Below are 27,809 nucleotides of genomic sequence, written 5' to 3' on the forward strand. Positions count from 1 at the left end.
ATCCGCACTCACTCGTCCACCTCAGGAAAAGTTTGACCCGGTGTTTCTTCCTCCTTCCCAGCAGCGAGTGCTGGTTGTTGGCTGTGCAGACTGACGCTGCGGTGCAGGTCTCGGAGCAGCACAGGCCGGGCCCAGTGCTGCAGGTTGTCCGGTAGGGTGCCCGCCCGCCTGCCTGCAGAGCTGTTGATGTCAGGAGCAGAGGAGGGGGACGCGAGGAATGGCTGAAAACAGACGGTGATCTCCTGCGAGGGGGAAACAGCAAGTGATCGTCCGGTTACCGAGAGTTTCACCGGATCCGCTTCACAGCGACGCGACACCAGGCGCCGATCGGCGTTTTCTCCGGGAGAGGGAGGGGGTGGGGGGGTTATTTAATGGGACAACGAAAACGGCACAAAAAAAACGCAAGGTAGGCTCCCGCTCCTGTCGCCAGCTCCGCCGCTAAATGTTCACTCACAGGGGGTCGAGGAGACATGTCCAGCCCCTCGCCTTCGAAGGCAGCTCCCGGGTCTGTATCGCTCAACTTTACGTGAACGTGGGTGTTTTTTCGCTGGGGGCTCGTTAAAACGTGTGATATGTTTTGAGAGGAAAAAAGCGTCATCTCTTCATGCCTAAGCCGAGAGAACCGCATGAGAGGAAGCCCGGAGCCGACTAACACGCCGCGGACAAAGCCTCCCCTTCCCGCCCGCCTTTCCCTCCCGTCGCCTTCCACCTGAACCGAACGGGCAGACACAATGCGTGGGGATCTGCTGTGGATGTGTCTGTGGGCTCTGCTCCGTCCTGCCGCCGCCGGTCAAGGGCAGTCGGCGGCCGTGTGTTCGCCGTCGTGCGGCTGCGATGAAGATGGAGGTGCGGACTGCTCGGGCAGAGGACTGACCAGCGTCCCGGCCGGACTCAGTGCCTTCACCTACTATCTGTAAGTGCCACCACCACCAACATCCAGCAACTCTAAACATGGCTGTGCACTCAACACATGTCCCACAGCGAAGGGCCGCGTGTGATGGGATGTTGTTGTGCCGGTGATGGACACTCCACATCACTAAACTTTCCACTAAAGGAGAAATACCGTGAGGGAGATGTAGTCACACACTGTTGGGTAGTGAGGGCTCCGGTCGTGATTTAGTGTGTCACAACCCGGTGTCACTTTTAAAACTTTACAACAATTTGTCACCAACTTTCCAGGCACGTCTAAAAAGTTCTAATCCCAGCAGGAACCACGTTAAGGCAGCTTTCAGTTTGGACACGTGTAGGTCTGCAAGTGTTTTCAAAATGAGGATATAAAGACAATGTGTGATTATTTAGCACCTTTTTCAGGAATAAAAGTCACTAAGGGCTCTTCAAACAACAACACTAAGAAGTTCAATTAGAGACTACACACAAACATTCAATTCAGAAAACTTAATATGATCAGTCTTATAAAACAGTCAAAATAGACAATTTTCCAGAAAAAGTGACATCTTTAAATATCCTCTTTTGTCAGATCGTCAGTCTAAAACCCAATAAGCTTTCAATTTGACCGGGAGATGCATCGGATTCTCACATTTTAAAAACCGTCAACCCATAACAATTTGCAAATTTGTTTAATTGATGAGCAAAATCATTATTCAGTTATCAAAGTAATTGGCAACTCATGTTCCGGCAAAATAACTTTTTTTTTTCCAATTTATCTTCAGAAAACAAATCAGAAACTCTATTGTTTATCTATATGATTCATTTCTGTTCATAGGTATTGCAATAAATCATTCTCTGTGGTTCCAATTCCTCAAACGGGCAGGTTTATTCTTTCATTTGTCATGATTGTAGACTTAATATTTCTGTTGTATAGTTTCGGTTGACTAGGCGATTTCAATAGATTTCATCTTGGACTTTTGGTATTTGCGTGTTTTTCCCAACTCCCAGTTTACATTTAAAACAATATTTACAGTTTTATAAAACTTAGGTGAGCAGAAAAGTCTGGAACCAGTGAATGTTGACCAAAGACTAAACAATGAGTCAGATATTATAATTACTGCAGATAACCTTTCTCTCTATGGAACTACTGACTCTCCACTTTTTCATCAGCATGATTTGTATTTTGTGACCTTAGCCTCCTGTAGACATTGGTATATGCTGTCTAGCAGAAAGTTGTTTTAAAAGAAATGTATTCAGGTCTCAGACATTTTTGCCAGGAATGATATAAAGCCTAGGGCCAAACCAGCTAAGGTTGGACTTACAACCAGGATATATTGGATTCAGATATTAGTTTGGCCCCTGACAAGCAATTTATTTTTCAGGCACAAAGAACACATTTTATTTTCTGAGACCACAAAAGCAACCTTACTTTTAAAGACGTCCTGCTGCTGCGAAACAATTTCCCCCCAAGGTTTGGATAGGAAACACTATGACTTGATTGTAGAGTAATGTTTGGAGTGCTGTGCTCACAAATGGGGCTACATTTGTGTGAGTTTTGCTGCATGGATTGAAGCCAGCAGAGCCTTGTACCTTGCTGTACATACATTATATAATTAGTTGTCAAACTTGTGCCAGACTTAAACTAGTAGATCAAGTAAGGCTGCTTATGTGAGAACATTTTCTTCCATTTCTTCTGCTTTTTCAAAGCAGAAGAAATGGGCACCAGGTATGTTAGGTGGAGTGGTGTAGATACAGTTGATGATTGCCCCATCTAGAAACTCCTTTGTGTCCCAGCCACTGGGTTAATCATAAACTTAAGTACCCACCTCTGCAGCAGCATTGAAAACAACAATTTATTGCATCTTGTTGTAATTTCTCAGCTTTCTTGAATAATAAATAGAAGAAGTTATGACTTTTTAAGTTTAATGTTCGTGTACATGTTAGTTTAGAGCGTATTACGTGTTTGAGATCAAATAAATTTGTGTTTCACTGTCCCCTGGCCTTTAAGTGTAACGGTTTGCTCGTGGAAACCTCTGTGCTGTTTGCCACCTTTCTAAGAATGGTGGGTTAAGTCTCGCTTCACCAGAACCAACACTGTGCAACTTGAAATCACAAATTGTGAAGAGAGTGTTAGGTAAAGTAAACAGAGGGAGTGGATTCATATGCCAGGCTGTCAAGACATGTCACATGAGGCCTGCTGCCTACAGCTGAAACTGTTAAGGCATACTTTTCTCCTCTGGGAAAAACAATGCTCCAATGTATTATGGGCCGTCTGACATCTTCAACGGGAAACAATGTTTTCACAAAATGATATCATTCCCCTTACCGCCACTCTGCTGGACTATTTTTTGTCAGAGTTTTCACAATTGTGTTGTCTTCATTGTCTGCTCTGCACATGGTTATCTAAATGCTATGTGACAGGTTTTAAACAGTGAAGTGCCTGGTGCATTCACCTCAAACTCTTCTAAAAGTATGTGAAAGGTTGTTTGTCCCTCTCTCTGTCCTATTCTCATTTGTTCTCCTGGTCTCTTGAACTCTAGTTGTCCTCTCCCACTCCCTCCGTCTTTTGTATGTGAAGCACTGGGGTTAGGGATCATGATGGATTAGTGAGACATATTGCAGCTGCAAGGGCTCCTTCTTTCGTGGCTAATGCAGCTACAATGGTCTGCTGATGTGTAAAGGAAAAGTCTTATACACAAGTGTTTTGCCATTGCAATATATTAACCGAACCAGCACAAATGTTTTTACAGACATTGTGCATGTTGAATCAGTGTCGTGGCGCAGAGACACTGAGAATAAAATCTAGTCTTGTCAATGTGAAAAACAGGGACACTTGAAGGTGTCTTGTAAGCATAACCATGCCCAAAGGTCAGGGAAAATACATGGATAAATATTTAATGCTATTTATTTTATTGTTCTATTGATTTTTACCTTTTTATTTTAGAAAAAACATACGTTGTACAATAAATCAGGACAGTGTTGGACTGGTCTCACCTACAGCCCACAGGGGCTCGAGTCTTGGCATTTGTAATGGAAACAGCCCTGTCACAGAAAAGCAGATGAGAGAAAAGAGGAGGCCCCTGAGTTACAAAGCAAACACTCCTTTTGAAGGTATGTAGTTTACCTGCCACAGAGTCTCTGCACAGGTTTAATTCTTGGCACGGTATCTGCAAGAACTCTTGCACATCTAAAGGGAGCGAGAGCGAGTTAGCGGCTTACATCTCACTTGAGTTGGGCCCTTTCATAGAATGAACAAGGTCAATACTTACAGAAAATGGAGGGGTGGAGTCAGGGGTCTTGCACTCTGCTTGTGAGGCTTGGCTGCTTCACCACTGGTGCCCTCAATCCATTTTTAACTGAATGATACTTTTGTTCTTGGTCAGCAGAGGTGAAAGGAGCCAGTCAGTGGTTCTCGCTCCCAAACTGGATGACTTGTGGACGGGAGAATATTAATGCCCTCTCCCCTTCTCTGAGTCCCCGACCCTGTCCGCCACTTTGACACCTGTCCCCTCCCCCATCTCATAGTTCAACCATGTTGTTGTTTTTGCTGAATCTTGTGCCAATTGTTCATTTACCAAATATTACCAAGAGCGGAACTTGGTAGAAATTCAATTTTTTAAGTTTTTCGGTTCCTGTCGTACATCTGGCACAAAGTGTTACCCAAGTGTCATTGCTGGTTTAAGACCCACGTAGGCCATTTTATCGTCTACAGACCATTTTGTTTAGATTGAAAATACGCTCGTGCCCATGGGCATGTTGGTTTTGAGATGAGATGTGGTCAGTTGCACTGTCATCTGACAGTGATTGGGCTTATGACCAATAAAAACATGATGAGAAGTCAATAGGACGGTATTTCACTGTTATCCTAAGGACCATTTATCAAGATAGTTGGCTAATATGGGCTTACAAAGGTGGGTTGAACAACAAGCTCTGTGTTACACAAACAGATGGTGTGCTCACATGCATTCACTTTGCACACAAGCTGTTTCTTCTGCAGAGAAGAAATCCCTCTTACTTCCTTGCCAATCTGTCATTATAAGCGCACCTGCCCTTTCGGGAACGGGTGATGGCACGCTAACTGGTTAATTGCTTGTTTCACTCTGACCACACTCTTGATTAATTTAGAGGAGTGCAACCAATGTATACACTTACGCTAACAAAACTTAATTTGGACACGCTGTAAAAGCAGTTGCTACATGTGCATTAGACCTTGGGCTTAGATTGTTAAAACAGAGGCTTAGGTCTTAGGACAGAAGTGATGATGTGAGAGTTTAAGATGATGGGAAGATGTGTAGAGGTTAGTTTGACACATGAAAATATTTATTATGTGTTATGTTTGTCATATGGAGAGCAAATCATGGACTTGTGACCATAAATCTCTGTAATCGTTAGTAGCTGACATGAGTTTGAAGAAAGCATAGTGTAGTATAACCAGGAGCAGAGGGAAGCTGCACATTCTGTATGATCTGTCATTGGTAAAACAACTGTGCTGAAAGTCCTATCTGTTTGTTTTTGAAATGGGATGTAATGTAGATGGACAAAAACAAGTTATCTTTTAAATATATACAAATTATCCTTATTTTAATATGTCAATGCATTACATAATTTATTTGACTGCTGATTCATCCTTCCTTATTCCAGTTTGTTAATCTTATTCTGTACAGTGTTGTTTTAATTGAAACAACTGCTTTTAATCAAGACTCTTTCTTCATCTTTCGTTTACCACTGACTGATAATGTTCAGCTAGGAATCATTGAGGTATTATTTTTCTTGAAGGACGATGCCTTTATTATGTTAAATTGTTATCATCAGCTTTGTTTTCAGTTTAAGAACTGGTCTTTGTCACTCTGTCACTTAAAATAATAAAGCAGATCGGTTGGGTATACTCTTCAACTGTTGTATATTCTGCTGTTAGTGTGTTATACACTCAGGGGCAACTGAGAGACCTCATAGTTCAACACAGTGTGTTACCAAGTGTCCACAAAGTTATGTTTAATGTTCTTTCTGCATTGGCAATCTTTCCCTAACCATAACCAAGTAATGTGATTAGGTAAACATGACCAGGATAACATTCAGTTGTTGAATATTTTAGTGGAAAACAAATGAAATACTTTATCAGTATATATATATATATATATATATTTTAGTGATGCATTCAAGAGAACTGTTAAAAAAATGGTATCAAGGAAATTTACCAGTTTTTTATCAGAAATGTTGGTTAGAAAATCAAAGTGTGGCATCCTTTAAGTGTACAATGGACAACCACATGAGGCTGCATGCCAACTTGGGATTTCAGTATATATACTTAGATGTAAATACTTAATGTATGCCTGTTGAGACCTCTGTACCTCGTTGCAGGAATATGTACCGCGAACAAGAAAACTAGCAATGTCCTGCCTGCAAGATGTGGATGGTAAAAACTAAACGGATAGTTTGACAGTTCACAGAAATAGAAATAAATCAATTAGCGGGAGATTGGGTATACAGCCACTTGATACAAAATGTCACCTTACACTATTTTGTTGCATATCCTTTAGGGTTTAACTTGGTACTTGGAACTCAATGCAGTGCCCTCTTGTTGGTCACCCTTCGTTTTGTCTAACCAGTGCAACATATTTTTGTCTGCTTCCGAAGACATTTTCCATCATCCAGGGGATGCTGAGATGCAGTTAGTCTCCAGCCGTGGTGAAATAAATTGACTGATACCTGGTTGTGGAAGCGTTTAGCCTTGTCCCCATTTATCACAGCTGCATTTTTAATGTCCTCTTCAATCCATCGTAGCTGGGACAGGCCCGGACCTTGATGAGTAAAGCAGCCAGACACAGAGGGAGGGAGGAAGTGTGATAGAGGCCTCCCATGCGCCCCGGCCCTGCATGTGGTTCAGACCAGTCAACAGTCAGAGGAAGATTGAGTGAAACGGTTTGAAATGTGGTTAGGGATGCATCCATCTGACAGCCCGTGGTGGCAGGGTGGGATAAAAAAAAAAAACAAAGTAGGTGGACGTTGATAGAAGTGTTGTTGTAGCTGCACACTCTATAAGGTAATTGGATAACCAGGTAAGTGGAGATGGGACATAGGTTGCTGGTATGATGAGGGTTCTGTCAGGGCCCGCCTTTTAAGGCTTCTTTACGCGTGTGTTTTTGTGTGGGTGTGTGTGTGTGTGGTTGGGACTGCAGAGGAAGGGCAATATGATCCTCGTAGGATTCAGAGGCCCACACACAAGGTCCTAGAGAGATCTGGCAGTGAAATACAAGATGACCAGTTGGAGAGTGAAAGAGAGGGAAGGCTCATTCGCTCACTCACAGGGTTGCTGCATTTGTGAATCCTGGATATTTTTTCAGTCTAGATATGTGACAAGGGGGGGGGGGGTTGTTTTGGGCAGGTTAGTAGATTTCTTTTAAAGATTAGGGAACAACAACTGAGTCTCCTTTCACTTGAGTTGATTGTAGACAAAATATAGCATTTTGTCCCTTTTTTTAAAATGTCATTGCCAGTAGAAAACTGCATTGCTTTCCTATAGAGACATTTTCAGGGCTGTATATATATATATATATATATATATATATATATATACACAAGTATCTAAACGCATACTCGTATTAGCTTTGGTGGGGAAGCAAATCAAGTCCTGCGTTCATATTTTTTCATGCTGCCACATGCCTATCTCTACTTGAAGTTGGTTTGAAAAATGAAGATCCCTGCGGCTAAAGAGAAGGGCTTTTTCAAGGCGTTCTGTCATTCATGTTCCACACATGCAGGCACTGTCAAAAACTAGTCAAACGCGTGAAGGATGTGACATAGCTAGTTGTTTGTATATGTAGTGCCCCACCACCACCAACTCATTACTATCTTAATTGCATGGTTTCTATAGTTTCTATAGGCTTTGCAGTAACAATAGGTAAGGCAAATAAAAATGACTTAAATAGATCAATACAAGGAAAATGGTCCATTAATAAGGTGCAATACTGCCACAATGATGCATTAATAAGAGGCTTTTGAGAATAAATAGGTTTCTGAAGTCTCTGCTTTAAAACTGATTTAAAGTCAGTTTTCATGTGACCCTCTCGCCCATTATGTTTATTAACATCCTAAAAGCAAGTTTAACACACTCTGATTTAAAGGCTTGAATGAGCTACTTGTGTTTTTAACAGATTTTGTTTTTGATCCCACAGTGACCTGAGCATGAACAACATCACTGAGCTCCCGGCCTACATATTCAAGAACTTCCCCTATCTGGAAGAACTGTGAGTACATACTCCCTTCTTCTCTCGCTAATGATGTATTTACTCTGTACAATGTTGACATGAGGGCTGTTTTTTTTTATGATATGCACCTGGGTATCTCAGTACACTGCAAAACACACACAGTGCAGCCACACAACATGCTCTCCCTCTCATCTGAAGCAGATAAGCACGAAATTACGTGAGGCAACGAATCACTCACCATTCAGGAGTTATATAAGGGCAGTTTAAAAAAAAAAAAAAAGGTGCAGTAAACCTCAATTAAAAAGATGAGGTCAGATGACACGTATTGAGGCTATGATCATGTGACATCCTGTTTGGATTCTTTTGCTTTTAAGGGATTATCAGCGTGGCAACAGCACATCTACGCTGTGGGGCTTTGTTGAGTGGCGTACATCTAATCTTAGCGGGTGTTTGTTATTTCTTCGCTCTTTAAATACTCCGCTGTCTGGCTCGCTGCTGCAGGGAGCCCGAGATAAAATCTGTCTACCTGATATCAGGTAACACGCGGCCCTGAGAATTCAAACTGACCAGCGAGAGCGAGGAGCGGCTTTAGCTCCACTTGGTCTTTGCAGTTTTTTCCTTTTTTTAGCTCTCGTGCACCTTTTCAGCCGATTAAGTCTTCACCCTCTTCTTTTCCATACAGCACTCTAATCTGCTTTGTTGAAAGGCAATTTTCTTTTCATCACATTGTGCGGAGGAATGCAAGACAGGAAGGAAGAGGGCAAAACAATTGTTTCCATAGCAACAGGGCCAAAAAAGCAGCCCTGTCTCACTTCTACTTCTTTCTTCCTTTAAAGCATCGTAACGTATGGACACTTGTTGGGTTTGTCCGTTTGCCGAAGAATGACATTTTGATTGACATACACCGGTAGTTCACCGGAGTTATTTTAACCCTTTTCTTCCTGGTTTGTCTCAGTGAACTCTGGTGGATGACTTTTTCGCTCAGGGCTGAAGCAGTGTCAGTGAACCAGAGCATGGGCCCTGAGGGCAAAGACAGGGAGAGACAGAGTTGACAGAGGAGGAGAGCAGGCCATCCTCATTCACGACAGGAGTGAAGACAGGGGAGGAATATTCCCTCCTTCGCAGTCACGCAATCTCCTGTGCTTTCTTTCTTCTTTGCCAAAGGCACAACAAAGCTCAGCAGATGTGATGACAGGTATTCTCCGTCTCCATCGCAGTTTGTGTGTATTCCTTGAAAATAACCCGTGACCAATAGACTATATCTACAGACACCTTTATTTTCCTGTCTATTTATTATGGTTTGTAAAGCTCCAAGGATATTGCATTAAATCATTTTTGACTGTTTTGAATCCGGTTGAACAATATCCCCTGAAATCCAATGAGGTCTAATCGATCTTTTACCTGCAGCTTTTATGTGAGCTCAACTTTAAAAATGCTTTTGTCAGAATTCTCTACTGTCAATTTACTCTACAGACACACACTTACTAGAGAGCCTCTTCTAGTAGAGCCGCTGCCCCATCTACAACACAGGTATTTACAGAGTGAGTCATTCAAAGAACCTGAACGTTCTTCCAGTGATTGCAAAAGCTCTACTGAACTCTCTTTCTCTCTTTCTCTCCAGCACAGAGAGATGAAGTGCTTTCTATCCATACTCCGAGTTTACCCTGACCCTCTGCATCACACCTTTTTTTAGATATGTTGTGAGGGAGGGTTCCTGTTCAGAATTTAAGGGGGGGGGGGATTTTGGAGTTATGCTCTGGAATGTTGGCTCATTGGTAGATTTTCTTGAACATTTAATAATGAGGCTCTATAAGTTTTTAAATTTTCTTTAAAGATAAGGTTCAGTGTTACAACACTTTCAAAAGAAATCATGTTTTTGCGAAGTGAACGACTTCAATAACTACAAAACCTAAGAGCCTTAACTTCTTCTGTCATAGAGAAGCTCACCAGTGCCATAAATCACAGCAGTAGCTAATATACACTTCATGGTTGCATGAACTAAAACACCACAGCTGCTCATTTGTTAAAAAATAAGTGAATGTTTCCTTCTCAGATGTATCTTTTGGATTGTAGTTAACTTAAAAAAATGAGATATTCATGATTTAGCCATGCGACATCATCTGTGGGGAGAACAAATGTCAATTATAGAGCTATGGCACTTCCCAACTCTGTTATAATGACAAGGTTGTTGAAAATGGTCATAAGAACATTGTCATTGACATCAACAGAGGAAATTAAGTCATCAACCTCTAACTACTACCTTTACCAACCGTGATCTGAAAGGTGTGTGTTGCACATGTGGGAGCATGTTGTGGGGAGCGGGTGCTTGTTTGGGCTTTGCCACAGCGGTTTCCCATATAGACATTAAATAGTGCTGTCACTGGGAAGTCGAGGCCGGAATGCTTTTATTTTGTAATTTTTGCAACTGACGTTCGTGCCTTTACAGCTGTCAGACCACACTTCTGGCTTCTTTGTCAATGTACTATTGACAAAGGTAAACCTGTGGGAGTGGTGTTGCACAAGGAGAGGATTTAGCCTTTCCTCAGTGAGATTTAGCACATTCTTTAGCCCCTATCGAAGCCTGGGGGGACAAGTATTGAATTTGCTGAGAGACGCAGAAGGAGAAGAAACCTGAACACTTTGTCAAACCATGATTGCATGTGATGATTAGCTTATTGGGCATCTCATTGAAAATCCAAAAGAACGTGCCATATTCTGATTTGTTGGCTTCCATATCCTTGTGAAGACGTCATGATTATAACAGCAGATACAGATTAAGAAAGCTGTTGAAATGAATGCTCTCCATAAATTGTGTATTTTAAAATATCAAGTATCCCTCAAAGCCAAATCAAGCTGAATTGACAGCTTATGATTAAGCTGTTGAGTTTTCACATCCAAATATTACAGCGTTTTTCATCCAAAACAAATGTAACTGACCTGTAAAAACATGGCATTTTGATCTTAGCGAGCAGTTGAAGATTTGTTGGTTGAGGCCCGCGATGATGAGACGTATGGTATTTTACATACATTGTAAATAATGGCTAGTTTAGCTGCAGGTTTCCAGCTGTAATGACACTCAAGATTGACCTTTTTCATAACTGCAACTGTGTCCCTGCAAACTCGGCACACTGGCTTATCTTGTTTCTTCAGAAGATTATGTACATTTCACCTTGTTTTTGCTAAATCCTTGTTATGAGAATTGTTTTATAGTTCTGAGCTGTTGGAATTGATTGAATTATCTTGGAGTCTGGACCAATTTGTCTTATGGGCAATACACGCCTTTACTCCCTCAGCCGTTTTCCTTTATTTTGTATTTCTTCCTTTGGTGTTTGCATTTAGTTCTGTGGAAACTGTATCGAAACTGGTGGATGGAAACTTGTTGAACCAGTAAAATGTATTGCAAACAAACAAATGTCTACACGAGGGGTACGTGGTCTAACACAGTCGGCCATGGTTCTCAGGCTCACACCAAGCAGCTCCTGTTGCAGGGAATTCAGCCTGGCCTGACTCACATTGCAGAGTGATAAATCTGTTGCTAATCTCTCAGGCCAGATAATATACTTGGGCTCTGTGTGCCAGTCTGCCTGTCCCATGCTTATTTACACCCCTGTTTCCGATACACTTCCTGTTCTAAGCAGGAAAGGGAGGTGTTCCCTGCCCCCTCAAGTAATTTGTGCAGAGGCTCAAGCAGCTGTCTTATGATAAATCATTGACGAACATAACATTTTTCCTCCACTGGCCAGTAGATCAGAGTTTTACTGGCCTGGCAATAAAATACATGAAAATCACTGTATTTTATCATATAACCTAAAGATTAAATAATATTGAAAATATATCGCAACACTTATTACCACAGTGGAACAATGAAACAAATTTCTAAAATGTTCAGTAATTATTTACATATTACATAATCAGTGGGTACCGTGCAGTAAATGAGATGGCGATATTGTATGCAATGTATTGTTTAGACTGCTGTCTGTGTTGTGCAAATAAAACTCAAAAAATCCACAGCACTCTGCATTAGTTAAGCGCTTACGTCAGCTAGCGCTAGTTACTCTCTACAGTCACTGAGCAATGACCAGGTGAAAACAAAGCACCCGGCTGCTCCACCTCTCGCCTGAATAATGATGAGGACTTGTTGCTGTTGTGAACGCATCCATGCAGAGAACCTCTAGATATGCATCGTGGTTCCGTTGCCTTGCCTGTGCTTTGTGCACAGAACATAGCAGAGATTCACTTTTCTTGCAGCATTGGAGGCACCAGCCAATCAACTTGGTTCAACAAACACTCAAGTGCAGACACTAGCCATTCAAATCCTGTTCCTGTGAAAAGAGGCGACGGAGGCAGCTAGTGAGCCTGATGTCTGGCTATCTGGTTATGGATTTAATTATTTGAGTACTTCTCTAAAGCATTGCATTAATAGCTAGAATGCCTAGCTAGCATGCCTAGTTAGCACGGAAGATGACTGTGTTTCTTTTTTCCCCCAAGCGGGGAACTGTGAATTGTTTTCTACTGTCCTTTTAAAGAAAGCATTGTCCATAGATGGTTGGGAGGCACAAGGAGAGATGTAGGGAGGGGACACCCATGCAAAATTCTAATCTCTTGAAGGCGTCAGACGAAGTGACAACAGGCCATGGGACAGACTCATGTCTTCGACACCCCAGACCCCTTGTTCAGCTTGAGAACTGAAACTTGATCTGCTAAGGCGCTGCATGTGTTCTTAACACCATGCATTGCCTTATTCAGAAACACAATAAACTCTGTTGTTACGGAATGTTCTTTTTGCAGGAGAAAAAAAATGGTTTCCTGCAGCCTATGAGAAATGTCTTTTTAATATGAACTTTTTTCTCTCACGCAGACGACTTGCGGGGAATGACCTGTCATTCATCCACCCTGAAGCCCTGTCTGGCCTGCATCAGCTCAAAGTCCTGTAAGCACACAACCTCCCTGTCTCCACCACCACCACCAGTGTTTGTACACTAACAAACACACACACATTCATGGCTGTGACAGCGTGAAGTTTTCCACACACTGGGGGAGTAGGAAATACTGCAGTTTGTGGCAACATTATGGTGCTGTCAGTCATTGACACCCTAATCATAGTCATACAGCATCCCCGTAGAACTGGATCATTTTCTCTAAGAAAATTGCTTAAGTGAAATCTGGCAGCACACACAGTTGACTTGTATAGACTTGGACACTGAACTCTGTTGATTCTGCTCTGAGCCAAAAGTTTAAAGTCCTGTGGAGCTACAGGTGAGGTCTTGGATGCCAGACTGAAACAGAAACACATGGAAGCAATTTCTATACTCTAATATCAAGTGATTAATACTTGTCACAAATGAAAACAAATTGAAGTATGATAATTGACACAGATCAAACAACATTCATATTTGGGTGTGGGTCAGTTTTTTACAAATATAGGTAGAGGGCCCAAAGTTGTTTCTACATGAGAGTTTATGAGAGACCTCACCCACAGTTTGGAGTTGTGTGTATTTGTTTTAATTTTTAAACACTGATATAGGAAGAGTGTGTCAATTATTATATATAATTATATATAATGTTGAATTAAAATAACAACACACACACGCACTGTTTTAGATTGATGTGAGAACAAATGTTGTGAGTTCAGTTAAAAATCACAATTTTGTCATTATACCTTCAGGATGCTCCAGAATAATCAGCTTAAGACGGTTCCCAGTGCAGCCCTGAAGAACCTTCAATCGCTCCAGTCTCTGTAAGTCATACATCCCCCCCACACACACACACTCACACACATGCATATAAGGGGAATTGTCTTTTATAATCCTTAATGGATTTCCATATTAGGGAAAAACACACTGTTATTGCAGAAGAGTAATGATAAAAAATGTTGTCAGATGAATGCAGCTTTGTTTGGTGGTCCAGTCAAGAATTGCCTTGCAGCAGCCTCAGCAGTGGACAGAAACATGTCTTTTGAATTGTTGGCGATGGTTTTGGTGGTGATTCATTTATTTTATTGCAAGAAATCACTATGATAATTTCAAGCCATAATGTCACCCCAGCCCAGTTAGTAAGTTTTATGTAGCTGTAGTTGATGAGTTATTTTGACGTAAGGTCTTGGATGGAAAGTTACACTGCAGTCCTCAGGGCTACTGTCAGATACAGCTCTGCGTTGTATTTACACAGCCGACTATTCAAACTGAAATTCATGGTGATGGTGCCAAAGTAACAACCACATTCTAGACAGTTACTCACAAAGATGAGAGAATAGTCACAACAGTAGTGGTGCTGCAAAGCAATATAAATCATTTCTACTGATGCATGTAAAGATTTGCAGAACAAATTCATGCAGAGGTTGGTTTTCACTGGAGTTTAGTTTGAGGCTACTGCTTCATCAGTGTGAATCATCGATGAAATGCACTGAAAGAATGATCCCAATTCAGATTGGGCTTTCATTCCTTTTGCCTCAGCAAGGGCATGATTCAATGTATTACAGTGTTGGTGAGTTGGTCCTCCATCTTATCACCTATAGGATAGATTCCGTGAAGGTTGTACCCTCTTCAAGCAGCAGACATTTGAAATTGAGAGTGAAATCTCATAAACACATTCACATCCCCTTCAGGATGAACCAGTGACCTTTGCTGTCTTTTAGTTTAGGGCTATCATTCATTTTTCCAGTACTTCAACTGTTAGTGCTAATTAGAAAATAGCACGATAACACATGTTAAGATGGTAATGATGGTACAGATCAGCATGCTAACATTGTTAGCATCAGAGATGATCTGATTCGGATAGCAGCTTCGAAAATGCCTCCGATACTTCAGGGAAGTCCAGATTGGGTATCGGTAAATATGCAAATCTTTGTAGCAATCAAATTGTCTCAAGTAAATATCGTGGTATCACCCGGATAAAACTGCAATTTTCTTCTTCAACAGTTACACTGTACTTTCACTGACAAATACTGTTTTTACAGCGGTGAAGAAATAATTGATTTCTGGTAATGATGTTAAGAAACATCTGACACTGGAAAGTCATGACACTGTGACATTTTCCGATTTTCTAACATGTTGAGCATCAGATTAATTCAACTGTACGTGACTAATTCAGACAAATGGTTGTTTTTCACTGAGACAGTTCAAATGTTATTGTTTACTATGAGGCTGCAGCCATCACTGTTTGTTCGATGTTATTTCGCTGGTAGGACAACAGTATGATGAGGGTTAAAACTTCATTCGTCCTCCAAGTTACACAGTTCAAATGCCATTATTTACTCATGGACATTTCTGATGTCATGTCGGGGCGGCTCCACTCGTATCACATACTTTACTCCTGCTGCAGTGTTTGTTGTTCACTAAGCCCGGCAACAGCCCAGTGCTAATGTAGGTCACTCTTATTGAGCAGATCTAACTTCTCTCTCCTCATGTCGCATTGTTGAGTTTTTAGGAGCTCATGTGTTTCTATGTGTTGACTCATAAACATTAGCCCTCTCTCAATTTCCTCCTCCACTCAGCCTCACTCTTCCCATTGTGTGTTTGTGTCCACTGACTGTCAGCTGCACTGAGACCATAACATTTACATGTCTTTATTTGTGCCACCTCCCTCCACCACTGAGCTTTTTGAGTTTGACAGGGACTAAAGGAGGAAGGGATCCAGCTGGAGAAACGTCCTGAAAACTCAGCCCTCGGCTATTATCACTCCTCTATATCCCTCCTCGCGTCCTTTACTTTCCCTCTTCTTTTTTTTGTGCTTCTCTTCTTTTCTTTTTAACAGATGTCTCTTCTCTGTGAGGGTTTTAAGGTCTGTAGCTGAAGTAATACGCTTTGGCAGGGCCAGGACTTGGTTTGTATAAAGCCTTAGAGAGCTAAATGTCAATCAAGACTGTTTTTCTTCCAGCCCAGACACTTGAGGAATTTTGAGGGAGGGCGAGACACTCGGTGAAGGAGGATAGCAGGAGAAAACGATGCAGTGATGGTGGAAGGAACACTTGAGCAGCCGTAATGCCCTTTAAATAAAGGATTTTCCCTTTCTTAAAACCAAGTTGTTGTCTTCTGACCAGGGTTTAGAGCTCTCTAGTACATTATAGTCCTTAGTGAATACTATAACATTGGATTCCAGAAAGACAGCATCAAACTGACATTTTTAATTGACCGGTAAAAATTGAAAGATTAAATTATGACATGGTCGCCCCAATAAATTCAATCATAGCATCCCCTTAGTGCTATTAAGAATTATGATTTGTAAAATTAATTTGAAGGATCAAGAATTTCTATTGGAGAGGGCTTATAGATTTTCTGAATTGTCAGAGGTAGAGATAAATAAGACTGTGTGGTTGCAAACAGGCAGCGTAGCTCCAGAATGAAGCTCAAACTCAGGACGTAGGTCTGGAGTTGAGCTGCTTGACCCTCTGCTTCAAGATGAATGATTTGATGTTGTTGCAAATGCCACTTGAGAGTCTCCTTTCATTCTGGAGGTATGCATGATGGGGCTAATGGAAGACACCTAAGTATTAGATGCTGCCCTTTGCTCTGGAGCTCTGAAGAAATGGGCATGGTTGTGGTTGAAACAAATTAAATCATTGAAGCTTAGTTAAGTAGCAGATGGATTGTGGGAGAACATTGGGTTCTGTAGCTGTGCTGTACGAACTTTGTGGAATGTGACTTTGACAGACTCCGAGTGACAGGTACACACAGACTAAAGAGTGAAAGATAAGTTCTCACGCGAGATAAACAACTGCATGGATGCCACAACTGGAGCAGAAACTATGTGGCCTGACCGTCTGCGTGGATAGTATCAACATTATGAGAAGTGTGAAAAATGTTTTGGTTCATTATGAAACTGGGTTAGGGGCAAATAAGAACACTGGATAATTAATGAACCCTAACCCTAAACTTGTATCTTTAAACTATCAATTCTTAAATCACAAATGCACCATCCCTCCAAGAATGCATTAAACCTCAATCTGCGAAGTTAGATTGAGTTGTTGGGAATAATTCTGCTGCTTTCAAGACATTTATAACCGCAATCAAATGTATTCATCAATTTAAGCATTATGTTAACTAAATTAATCTGTGTTTTGCAGTCGCCTGGACGCGAATCATATCACCACGGTTCCAGACGACAGTTTTGAAGGCCTTCAGCAGCTGCGTCACCTGTGGTTGGACGACAACAACCTGACGTCTGTCCCCGTCAGTTCTCTGGGTCACCAGGGAAACCTTCAGGCTCTTACGTTGGCACTCAACCGCATCTCGTACATACCAGACAACGCCTTCGCAAACCTCACCAGTCTAGTTGTGCTGTAAGTTTTCATAAGCTAGAGGATATTTATTTAACAAATTTTTCTGGCTACTCGTCCGGTGACTTTATAAATACTTTATTTATTGTTGATATCAACTTGAACAAAAACATGTTTAAATCCGTACTATATCGAAAAAACACCCAGAAGCACAACCTATGTAATATAATATGAATATAGATGAGGTTAAGTGTTATGACATTTCATCAATCAAGGCTTTTAGTGAGCTTTCTCACGACAGACGAAGAGAAGTGTGCACTCAGGTGTTCAGGGACCTGTACATTACATAACTCAGCAGGAACAACCTGCTCGTGTACCTTTTCTAAAACCTTAATTAACCAGGCACACTCAGTGAGAACATTCTATTTACTAAAATGACCTGAGGCAGAGCTGACGAGGTAAAAGACATTGGGCGTCAAGTGGATTAAGATATTTCACAAGTTGAGAACACGCACATGCACATCCTCTGCGGTTCAATGAGGTTGCTTTAGTTTCTGAACCATGTAAAGAAATGAAAGAAGGGTTTTTTCCTTCCTACTCTTCTATACATTATCCACATAATTTTATCACAACAAATTTATGTGAATGAGTTTTGCTTATGTAACCCTTCAGTTCTGAATGAATCTTTCTACAGCTTTCACTATGAATGGAATATCATGGATAGAGATAGCACTTATCAAAGTGCACTGGCACAGGATTTTTGAACCAGGGTGATTACTGTATTTGTGCATTAAGTATGTTTGGAATAATGGTGAAAAAGTTGCCCAACTCTTATACTAATGTAAAATCAAGATTACCATGTTATTTTATGCCTGGTGGGCCAAATCTAAAGCCTTCCATGAGAGAAACTTGTACACATACTGTACGTGTGTCTCAGCAACAAATCGGATGTTGTTATACATCCACACAACCACACAGAGACAAACACACACAGACTGAGTGGTATTGCTGCAGGGTTAGTATAAACATGTCAGGATAAACAGGAAGAAGAGACCTTGAATCTATTAGTGCAGGAAACTCCTCTGCATATACAGATACAGTATATCCACCTGATTTCACAAATCACAAGAATGTGGAAGGAATGTGAAAGATAGTTTTGTATCTGTCACAACATGAAAATCTGAAGATGTGTGTAAAACCGCTCCTGCTTTTTCAGACATCTCCATAACAACAGAATTAACGAGATAGGAGACAACTGCTTTGCCGGACTGTTGAACCTGGAGACGCTGTAAGTGGACCTTCCTCGTACAGTGTGCATCGGTTTCAGTGTGTTTGTGCTTGTGTGTGCTGGCAGCCCCCCCCCCCCCCCCCCACCTCTGCTCCAGTCCTCCAGACATCATTGTGTCCACTTCCTCCTGTAATTGCTCTAGAATAAATAGAGCAAAGTACATGATGCTTATCAAATCTGCCCTCCCACTGTTCCCTTCCTCCTGCCACACAGCCGCACCAAATGGCAAAGAGCTACTCTAGAACACACGGATCTTTACAGATGTCCTGACACACTTTTTTTAAATCCAAACTTACAATGAGATACTTTTGAAATTAATGCTCTGTCCCAACTCCTCTCCCTTGGCCCTCCCCCTGTATATCAAGTGCCCCTCGCTGGGAGTGTCCCCTCTTAACCCATTCTCTCACTCAGACTGTTTACAGGCTTGTTTTGAGCAATTTTTCTGAAACACTTATCACAGTGGTTCAATTTCATTTGCTACTGGATCAAATAGATATTCTATCACCCTGTTGAAATTCCGTCTACCCCTTGCTTTTTAGGGGGGTCCTAGAAACATTACGGTTGAAGGGGTGTTTGAAGGGCTAGATGGCCACTTCCCCTACATCACATGGAAAATCAAGAGAGAGAGAGAGGGAGGCACAAGGCCAAGTACAAAACGAAGAGGTAGAGCTAAGGGGTGAATTGGGACAGGCCAGTTCTTCAGTCCTGCTTTAAGAGTTTGAATGTGTTTTGGAGCTTAAGCTGCTCTCAGGCATTCACCGAAACAGCTCTATTGTGATCTGTTATTGAAGATCTTCTAAATTTCATATTTTGGGGAGATTGATCTGAGAAAGGAAGGTTTGGTAACAATCAAAGAAATCTACATACATCCCGTTGTACTAAAGTTATTATTGAATGGACAGAAAATGTACATACTTTTAGGATTATAACATTTGTAATCATAGTCCCTATTAATATGTGTGATAATGAACTGACCACAGAAGAAACCAAATCCCAAGAAATCCCAGACATTTTTGTTTGGGCTTCAGAGGGATGGATTTGTTTTGACATGAGGAAACTGCACTGACTGATTCCCCCTGTGTCTCTCTGTGTTTCACCCCAGAGACCTGAACTTCAACAACCTGATGGTTTTTCCCAAAGCTATTGAGGCTCTGCCCAAACTGAAGGAACTGTGAGTGCATCGTCCTGTCGCTGCTGCGGGGAGGAAATGTTTCCATCTTTTGTTTTGACATTTATGTCAGAGATGGGTTAACCAGTCAGAGAATGACGCTTTACAGCATCTTAAAGTTTTTATGGGCTTGAAAAAGACATATCTATGAACAAAGTAGCTATGAACTAAACAACTACTGTACCTATTATTATTGAGAGAATCAGTAAGAGAAATGTATTTGTGGAAATTCTTACCTACATGTTTCACCATTTGTGCTTTTATTCTGAAGGCTAAACTCTTCAAGTATTACTTCCTGTTCTTCCTGATCAGCACATTGTGTTGCAGACTTTCATAGTAGTTCAACACCTTTTGTTTCTGTTTGATTTAGTCAGTCATCTCTTTTTTGCTCTGCACATTTAAACCTGTATGTTGGATTTCATGTTGAGCAAAGTGTCTTTACATCATCTCTCTGACCTTCTTCCTGCAGCGGTTTTCACAGCAACGATATTGCCTCCATACCTGAAGGGGCCTTTCATAACAACCCCCTACTGCGAACCATGTAAGGTCATTCACTGACACACACACAGCTCTGTAATAACACTGATGTGCACATTGTACAGTATGTTTACACACACACACACACACAGTGGGTGACATGATATGGGACACGCGTGTCAGGCTTCAGTGGTTAAATGTCCAGAAGATGGTGCCATTCTTGCACAGTGAATGATTTTGGGTTTGAACTCTTCCCCTCTGCTCTCGATGCCCTCAGACATCTCTATGACAACCCTCTGTCCTTCGTGGGCACCACAGCTTTCCAGAATCTGTCCGACCTGCATTCACTGTAAGTCCCGCTTTCAGCACAGCTCCTGACAATTCCCAATCAATATTGCTTAAAAAAAGGTCATATTCTTTGTTGCTGTTTTACTTATTTTAATATTGGTCCCCGGTGTTTCAGGATGTTGCGTGGGGCCAGTATGATGCAGGACTACCCCGTCCTGACGGGGACTAATAACCTTGAAAGCCTGTAAGTGACTATGATAAAGCATCTGGAGTTGTTAATTGTTTTGCTTGTCTCAGAAGTGACTGATGAGGTGTTTTATTTCAAGGACCCTGTCAGGAACCAAGATATCGTCCACCCCCGCTGATCTGTGTGACGATCTCAAGTTGCTCAGAACGCTGTAAGAGACATAAACTTTCTCCTAAACTGAAACTAGGATCTTAGGAGCTAAAGCTTGTTGGATAAACAATTGTTTCAACACGGCTGCCCACCTGATTTAGAATCCCTATCATACTAAAATGTGGCATTTAGATGTGTCTTCTGATAGTGAAATTGTCAACGGAATAATAAATCTCACAAAGTGTAAAATTAATTTTTGGACCATTTGAATTTGTCCCAGTTGTCTTATAGTTGAAAACGTTTATTTTCCTCCATCAGAGACTTGTCCTACAATGAGATCGAGGGGCTGCCGGCGCTGCAGGGCTGCGTCCGACTGCAGGAGATGTGAGTGGAGCACATGTTCATTTCACATATGATTTCAGAAAAACTCATATTTTACGCTTAAAATGACAAACAAGCTTATAAAGGTGGTTTATCGCTGTTTTATAAATGTTGTGGTTTTTGTTTAAATCTACAGAAGCTTTCAGCACAACCATATACAACAAATTGAGAGAAACACTTTCCAGGGTCTCTCTGCTCTACGTCTACTGTAAGTCCACTCAGTCACACACACGCACACACACACACTCAGGGACTCACACACTCAGTGACACACTCTGCATGCTTTCAAAACAACGGTTTTATGTCTGGACTGTGAGTTGATTATATTTTGATTGTACGCAGGGACCTGAGTAGGAATGAAATCCGAGTCATTCACCCAGATGCTTTCCTCAGCCTCACTGCACTAACCAACCTGTGAGTAGGACCTGTGTTGTTCATCATAATGAGAACAGGACTCCAGTTACGTGTCATTGTTCAGTTTTAAATGTCTGCGTTGTACAACATTAACTTGCCTGTGTGTGTGTGTGTGTGTGGGGGTGTTTTTTTTGTGTAGAGATCTGAGTATGAACTCTCTGACTGTGATTTCAACAACTGGACTCAGCGCCCTCAGTCAGCTCAAACTCTCTGGGAACCCACAGATGAAAAATGTGCTGACAGCAAAAAACCTTCCCAAACTCAGGTGAGGACGAAATTCTGTGGCCTCAACGTCTCTTGTGATCTTGTGGGTTTGGGCTTCAAAGCATTGACTACAGCCCTTCTCTGACTTTAACTCCAGAAAACTTCAGAAAAACATCAGGACTTAAGTGTGTCTCTGAAAGCAGCTAAAGTAATCGCAATTTTCCAGGTTCTACTCAAGCCAGTGACCTTCGGTGGTTGATAAACCATCTGGCTCCTCCATTAATACTCTGCTGTCACTGTCTGACACAAAATAACTTTTTAAAAGTACATATTTAAAAATAATTTAAAGAATAAGTATTACATTCAGTAGCTGATACAAATGAATTGTTTTTGAACTATCAAATATTTTCATGAATTGGTTTAAAAACCGAAAAAACACATTGTTAATTTATAATTGGAATGAAGTCAATCCTGAACAAAGAACATTTTAGCATTTTATAAATAAACTTTAATTAATTTCTTTATCATTTCACCCCTTAGTTGCTTTAAATGTCTTATAAATGTAAATTATATAATATTTTTCACAGGAGAGGAAACATTACTGGGAATTCCCTGGTGCTTAAAAATAAATAAAATCTCTTTCCTTGTTGTTCTGTGTGATTACACATCTGTTACTGTAAACTGCACCGCATCACTTATCTTTAATGAGAAAACCAGCCGAGCCTGTTTTCTCCACAACTGTAGACACACTATGGAAACATACAAATATTATTATTGGGGGAAAAAGATCAGAAGGGGCCAGGTATTTGCAGACAAACATTATTTATTCTTTTTCCAGTATGGTTTGAAGATCCCGGAGCATCTGTATTATCAACACTGGAACCTCTGCAGGATTTTACAACCTGTATAAATGATGATCGTTTTTGTCTGTAGGTCCATCTCTGTCCCGTACGCCTACCAGTGCTGTGCGTTTGTCGGATGTGACTCAGGGACGAGCTCCTCTGAGGAAAACGACATAAAGAAATCGACAGGTGGGAACGCTACAGTCAGAGCAGAGACCTTTTATGTATCTACTTATATTTTTCAATTATTTTTACAGAACCCTTTTAAGAATATTCTATATAAGATGAGTAAATGTCTCATTTAGATGTTGGACCTACAGCCGGTTTCCTTTTTTAAATTTAGGGTGTAAACTTTTTTTTACATCAGTCTTTTTATTTTGAATTGTACAACTTGAAATTTGTAATACTCACCTGTATTTCTTACTTGTTTTGGGAAATGCACAGTTGCAGGAAACTTAAGAAGAAAGAGTGTACTTTGATTTTCTGTGCACATGACTTGATTTATGTGATCTCTGGTCTGTTGAAGTTCAAGATCATTCAACTTGACTTTATCTCTGGTACAGATGTTAATCTTCAGATGCAACTTTTTGACAAGTCTACTCTTTAGATTAGGTTTGTCTTTTTAACCTTTGCAGTCCTCATATATCTCCATTTTCTTTTGTTTCAGCGGGGGAGGATGTGGAAAGAATCTCGATGATTATGCACTGCTCTCCTTCACCAGGTAAGCATTCAACTTTTACATCTTTTCAGTCTATTTTACTAATCACATTTTCAGAGCTTTGAAATGATTTTAAATTCATTGTATTTATTGATCTCCACATTGTTTCAGGAGCTTTTAAGCCGTGTGAGCATCTCCTTGGTAACTGGATGATTCGTCTGACGGTCTGGTTCATCTGTCTGGTGTCGCTGGTCTTTAACGGGCTGGTGCTGGTGGCCACCTTCTCCTCCGCACACCGAGCTCCAGGCCATTCCCACTCCCCGTCCCTCTCTCCAGCCAGGCTGCTCATGGGGCTGTTGGCGTTGGCCAATCTGCTCACAGGTGTGTATGTCGGCGTGCTGACCGTGCTCGACGTTGCTACCTGGGGCTCCTTCGCGGAGTTCGGATTGTGGTGGGAGATGGGGCCCGGCTGTCAGATCTCAGGAGCTCTGGCCGTCTTCTCGTCTGAGTGGGCGGTCTTGTTACTGTCCCTGGCAGCCGTGGAGCGCAGCGTGGCTGTGCGGACTATTCTCGGGAAAGTAATGATGTCCCCCAGGAGGAACGTCGGCAGCCCTCAAGGATGCTGGAGAGGAGGTCGACGCTTCAGCCTGGCTGCAGGACTACTGGGGCTGCTGGCTGCAGCTGCGGCCTGCCTGTCTCTCCTGACCACCAGCGACCAGACGGCGTCTCCCCTCTGCCTGCCCTTTGCTGGTGGCGAGAGTCCAGCTCTGAGTGTCACTGTGATTCTGGTGCTGCTCAACGCGCTGGCCTTCCTGTTCACTGCAGCCGTGTATACCGAGATGTACTGCCACCTTGGCAGGGTGGAGCTGGCTGATCCGGAGCAGACGGGTGCCCTGCGACATGTTGCCTGGCTCATTTTCACCAATTGCATCTTCTTCTGCCCTGTGGCGGCGTTCTCCTTCGCCCCCCTCTTGACTGGCTCCACAGCTGGCGGCCCAGAGATCGCCAAGTCTGTCACCCTCATTTTCTTCCCGCTGCCCGCGTGCCTGAACCCAGTGCTGTACGTGTTCTTCAGCCCGGCCTTCAGGGAGGACTGGCTGAGACTACGTGGACGCAGAGGTTTGACCAGAGAGGTGAAGGCTGGTGCTGAGAGTCATGGAGACGATGGCGGAGGAGGGTCTGAGCTCACTGACGGAGGCTCCTCCACCCACCTGGGCTTTGACTGTGGGGTGTACTCGCAGCTCTGTGGAGAGACAGTTGTGTGCGAGCAGTGCGAGGCAGCGCTGCATGCCAGGACCTGCTCTTCCCCCTCGTCCTCCACAGTCTGTAGACACTTGGTGAAGTCTCACAGTTGTCCCACCCTCATGGCGGGCGCGGCCGTGTGCCAGCGTGCCGAGGGGTTCTGGGCCGACAGCGGCACGCCCTCCGCTCAGTCTGAGTATGCAGATGAGGGGGACTCGTTTGTGTCGGACAGCTCAGACCAGGTTCAGGCCTGTGGCAGAGCGTGCTTCTGTCAGACCAGAGGCCTCCCGCTCGTTCACTACTCATACAACATACCTCGAGTCAAGGACTAAGGAGACTTCAGAGTTCCACTGTGTGCACAGATCTCTCTCTCTCATGTGAATGTAGGTCCTGCAAGAATAAATAAGCATTTTCTTTTACCGGACAACAACATGTGCCAACTACCCTGTTGAAAGACTATTCAGCAAGCACTTATGTAAACACAGTCGCAACCAGCCGTTTAAAGGGAACCTGGGACTTGTCTGAGTGAACTGAAATGAGCACATCGTGTCACAAACTGGTCAACAAAGGACCTTGCAAAGGAAACTGTGGCCACCAGTGCCTTCCTCTTGCTTTCGAGTGGATATCATGATGTTGCGATTTACGTGTCAAAGATTGTGATTTATCTTTTCCCTGTAATTCTAAGCTTTTAAAATTTTATTTTTTAATTTTATACTCTGATTTTTAAAACTATCAATGTAGCAGAATGTAGTAATTATCCTAGACTTTTCCGTTTGAATGTAATAACTTCTGGCCTTACTGCCTGCGATCAGTGAGGAGGGTAAACGCCAGTCTATTATAAAAACAACTTCTTTGCTTTAAGTTACTAAGACTAAGAATGTGATGAAAGTAGCAGATATCACTGTTTAAGCAACAACCATGCTCGGTGGTTTTGAAAGATGTTATTTATTGTGTGAGAAGCAGGGGCTTCTGGGTTGAGAGGATTTCAGGTGTTTAAAAGGCTGCCTTTGAATGATGCATATACAATAGAAACAAAGCATTTGCCAAAATAGAAGCACCTCTTTTTGTTTTAATTGTTCATAAAATACAAAAATATGCAAACAGGGTTAGGTCATTCATTTTTTGTTTGGAATCAAAAATGATTCCTGATCGTTTTTAAATATCAGCCTTATTCCTGAGTGTTTTCTACCTTCCTCTTTGAATTGGATCAAAACTTTTCTTTTATCTTAAACTGCACAAAAGCCCATAAATAATTCGAAGTAAAGTAGCACTTAAGTGCGTTTTGCTGTTCTCTAATGTTCAGATTCATTTTGCCTGACACAATAATGTTGACTTGATGCTGCGTGGATTAGCTTAAAAAACCAAAGGATTAAACAACACGATATAGCATGATAAATAATGAGCTGTAGATAGTGGTATGTGGATGGCGTTTCCTTCAGATGGACTAATGCTAGCTGCTTCCGAGCTCTATGCTAAGCTAAGTGTCTAAGGATGAGAAGTATTGCTTTTCATGTCTAACTCTGGGAATGAAGAGATAATATTTGCCAAATATCCACAAAGACATACACTTTAGTCTTTTAGCCCATAAATTGAAAAACTAAAAACTTTCAAACAAGCAGGAAATTCAAAAGCATTCTCATGTGAAGAGTGCTTGGTGGATTTGTAAAACCCATTTAAAGTACAATAAGGGTAAAACCTCCACCAAAGCCCAACAGTCCCTTTTAAATTCAATCAAACTGCACCAAATTTCACCCAATTCGCTAAACATTCCCCATCACGATCCATGAATTAGTCCCTGTGAAAGATATACAAAAAACGACATCGCATTGTAAAATAAATTTACAAAAGAATTCCTGGTTCCACAAATAGATTAAACAGATTCTTTTCTTCCGCATCCCTCTACCCAGTTTCCTAGAAATCCATTCCATCGTTCTTTGTGTTATCCTGCTAACAAATCAACAAACAGTGTGATCTGAATGTATTTCCGCTCCTCAGCCTGGAACATACCAGCCTGCCAGCCAGCTGTGTCAACAAGTGGGGCAGCAGTGCTCAAAAGTTAGAAATGGGCTGTTATCAAAATGCTTTATCAACCAGACACATTTAAAGACAAGTATCTTCACTGATTTAGCCGATTGATAAGTTCTCTGTTTGTATATAGCTACATTCTGACCAGAAAATATGGGCAAGATGGCAAAAGGTTAGGAAAACAAGGCCTTTTATAGAACGCTGTCTCCATTTTGTTTGAAATCCAGCTGCATCATCGGTGAACGACTCTGAAACTTGCTGCATCACTACTTAATTCTTGATCGTCCAGTTTTATCGAACAGGTCATCAGAAGCTGTAAAGCGTAGAAACCTAGATCCCTTTTTGCCCCGGGCGATACTGTGAGTGACGAGGGATCGACTCATGTGTGGTGTGCCGGAGCGTGACTGCTCACATTAAGGTGGATACACCCTCGGAGCGTGTATCCACAAGCGCACGTCATGTGAGCGCTCAGGAATTTGGGCAATGTAGGGAAACGTTATCCTCCACTGACTTGTCATTCATGCCCTGATGATGCACCGGTTAATCGTCATCTCCCTGGTTTTTATTTCCTGTTTTCACGTGGTCTCGACTGGGTGTCAATTCTTGCACCAACCCAAATGTCCGTTGATTGTTTGTACATTTTCAGCAGATGGGACATCAGACGTGTCAGATATTTTATTAGTTTGGTTATTGGTTTCTCGTTTTTTTTATTTGTATGTAAATTATTTGGAAAGATAACAAGTAATCAAGAATGGGATGCTAACTAAGGAAGCTACCTCCTCGACTGTAGTGGCTACCAGCAATGCTTTGTAAGAGAATAGTCTATTTTAATTTGTTGTTGCTCTTTGTTTGCATTCTCAGTTTTATGTTGACACGTGGTTGTACATCATCATTTTAGTTTAAGAGCAATTGTGGGAGGAATCTATGTACTATAAGCTGTGATTTTATTTTCTAAATCAAAATATAGACTATGAATTGTTTCTGTTTTTATCTTTTTATAGACAAACCTGCAGAGTAATACAGCTTATGAAAAAAATCTCTTAATTTCAATTCAAATTCAATTTTATGTGTCTCCCCAAGTTGTTGTTTTTTTTTTGTTCAAGTAGCCAAATGATTCTACATTGTGTATGAATAAAGTTGACGAATACAATCATATTTTCTTTCCTTTTTGTTCAGAT

General features: G+C 41.7%; 1 protein-coding gene across 2 annotated transcripts; it reads left to right on the forward strand.

The window, feature by feature from the left end:
* lgr4 (leucine-rich repeat containing G protein-coupled receptor 4) lies at positions 1-27,781 on the forward strand. Of its 2 annotated transcripts, XM_062383228.1 has the most exons (18): positions 1-913; positions 8,061-8,132; positions 12,952-13,023; positions 13,759-13,830; positions 17,155-17,370; positions 18,524-18,595; positions 19,698-19,766; positions 20,233-20,304; positions 20,518-20,589; positions 20,704-20,772; positions 20,855-20,926; positions 21,184-21,249; positions 21,383-21,454; positions 21,589-21,660; positions 21,800-21,925; positions 22,798-22,895; positions 23,374-23,427; positions 23,536-27,781. In XM_062383228.1, exons 1-18 carry the CDS (start codon positions 732-734, stop codon positions 24,936-24,938), a joined length of 2,931 nt encoding a protein of 976 aa, XP_062239212.1. In that variant the 5' UTR covers positions 1-731; the 3' UTR covers positions 24,939-27,781. The 2 variants fall into 2 exon arrangements, with proteins under 2 accessions (XP_062239212.1, XP_062239298.1); XM_062383314.1 differs by lacking the exon at positions 18,524-18,595.
* Positions 27,782-27,809: the final 28 nt, after the last annotated feature.

This window comes from Platichthys flesus, chromosome 1 (assembly GCF_949316205.1).
Source record: "Platichthys flesus chromosome 1, fPlaFle2.1, whole genome shotgun sequence".
Taxonomy (NCBI): Eukaryota; Metazoa; Chordata; class Actinopteri; order Pleuronectiformes; family Pleuronectidae; genus Platichthys; species Platichthys flesus.

Coding starts and splice junctions, on each gene's coding strand:
- lgr4 (XM_062383228.1), top strand. CDS start 732: ATGCGTGGGGATCTGCTGTGGATGTGTCTGTGGGCTCTGCTCCGTCCT. Junction 8,133..12,951: donor TTCCCCTATCTGGAAGAACT/GTGAGTACATAC, acceptor TCTCTCACGCAG/ACGACTTGCGGGGAATGACC. Junction 21,661..21,799: donor CTCACTGCACTAACCAACCT/GTGAGTAGGACC, acceptor TTTTTTGTGTAG/AGATCTGAGTATGAACTCTC.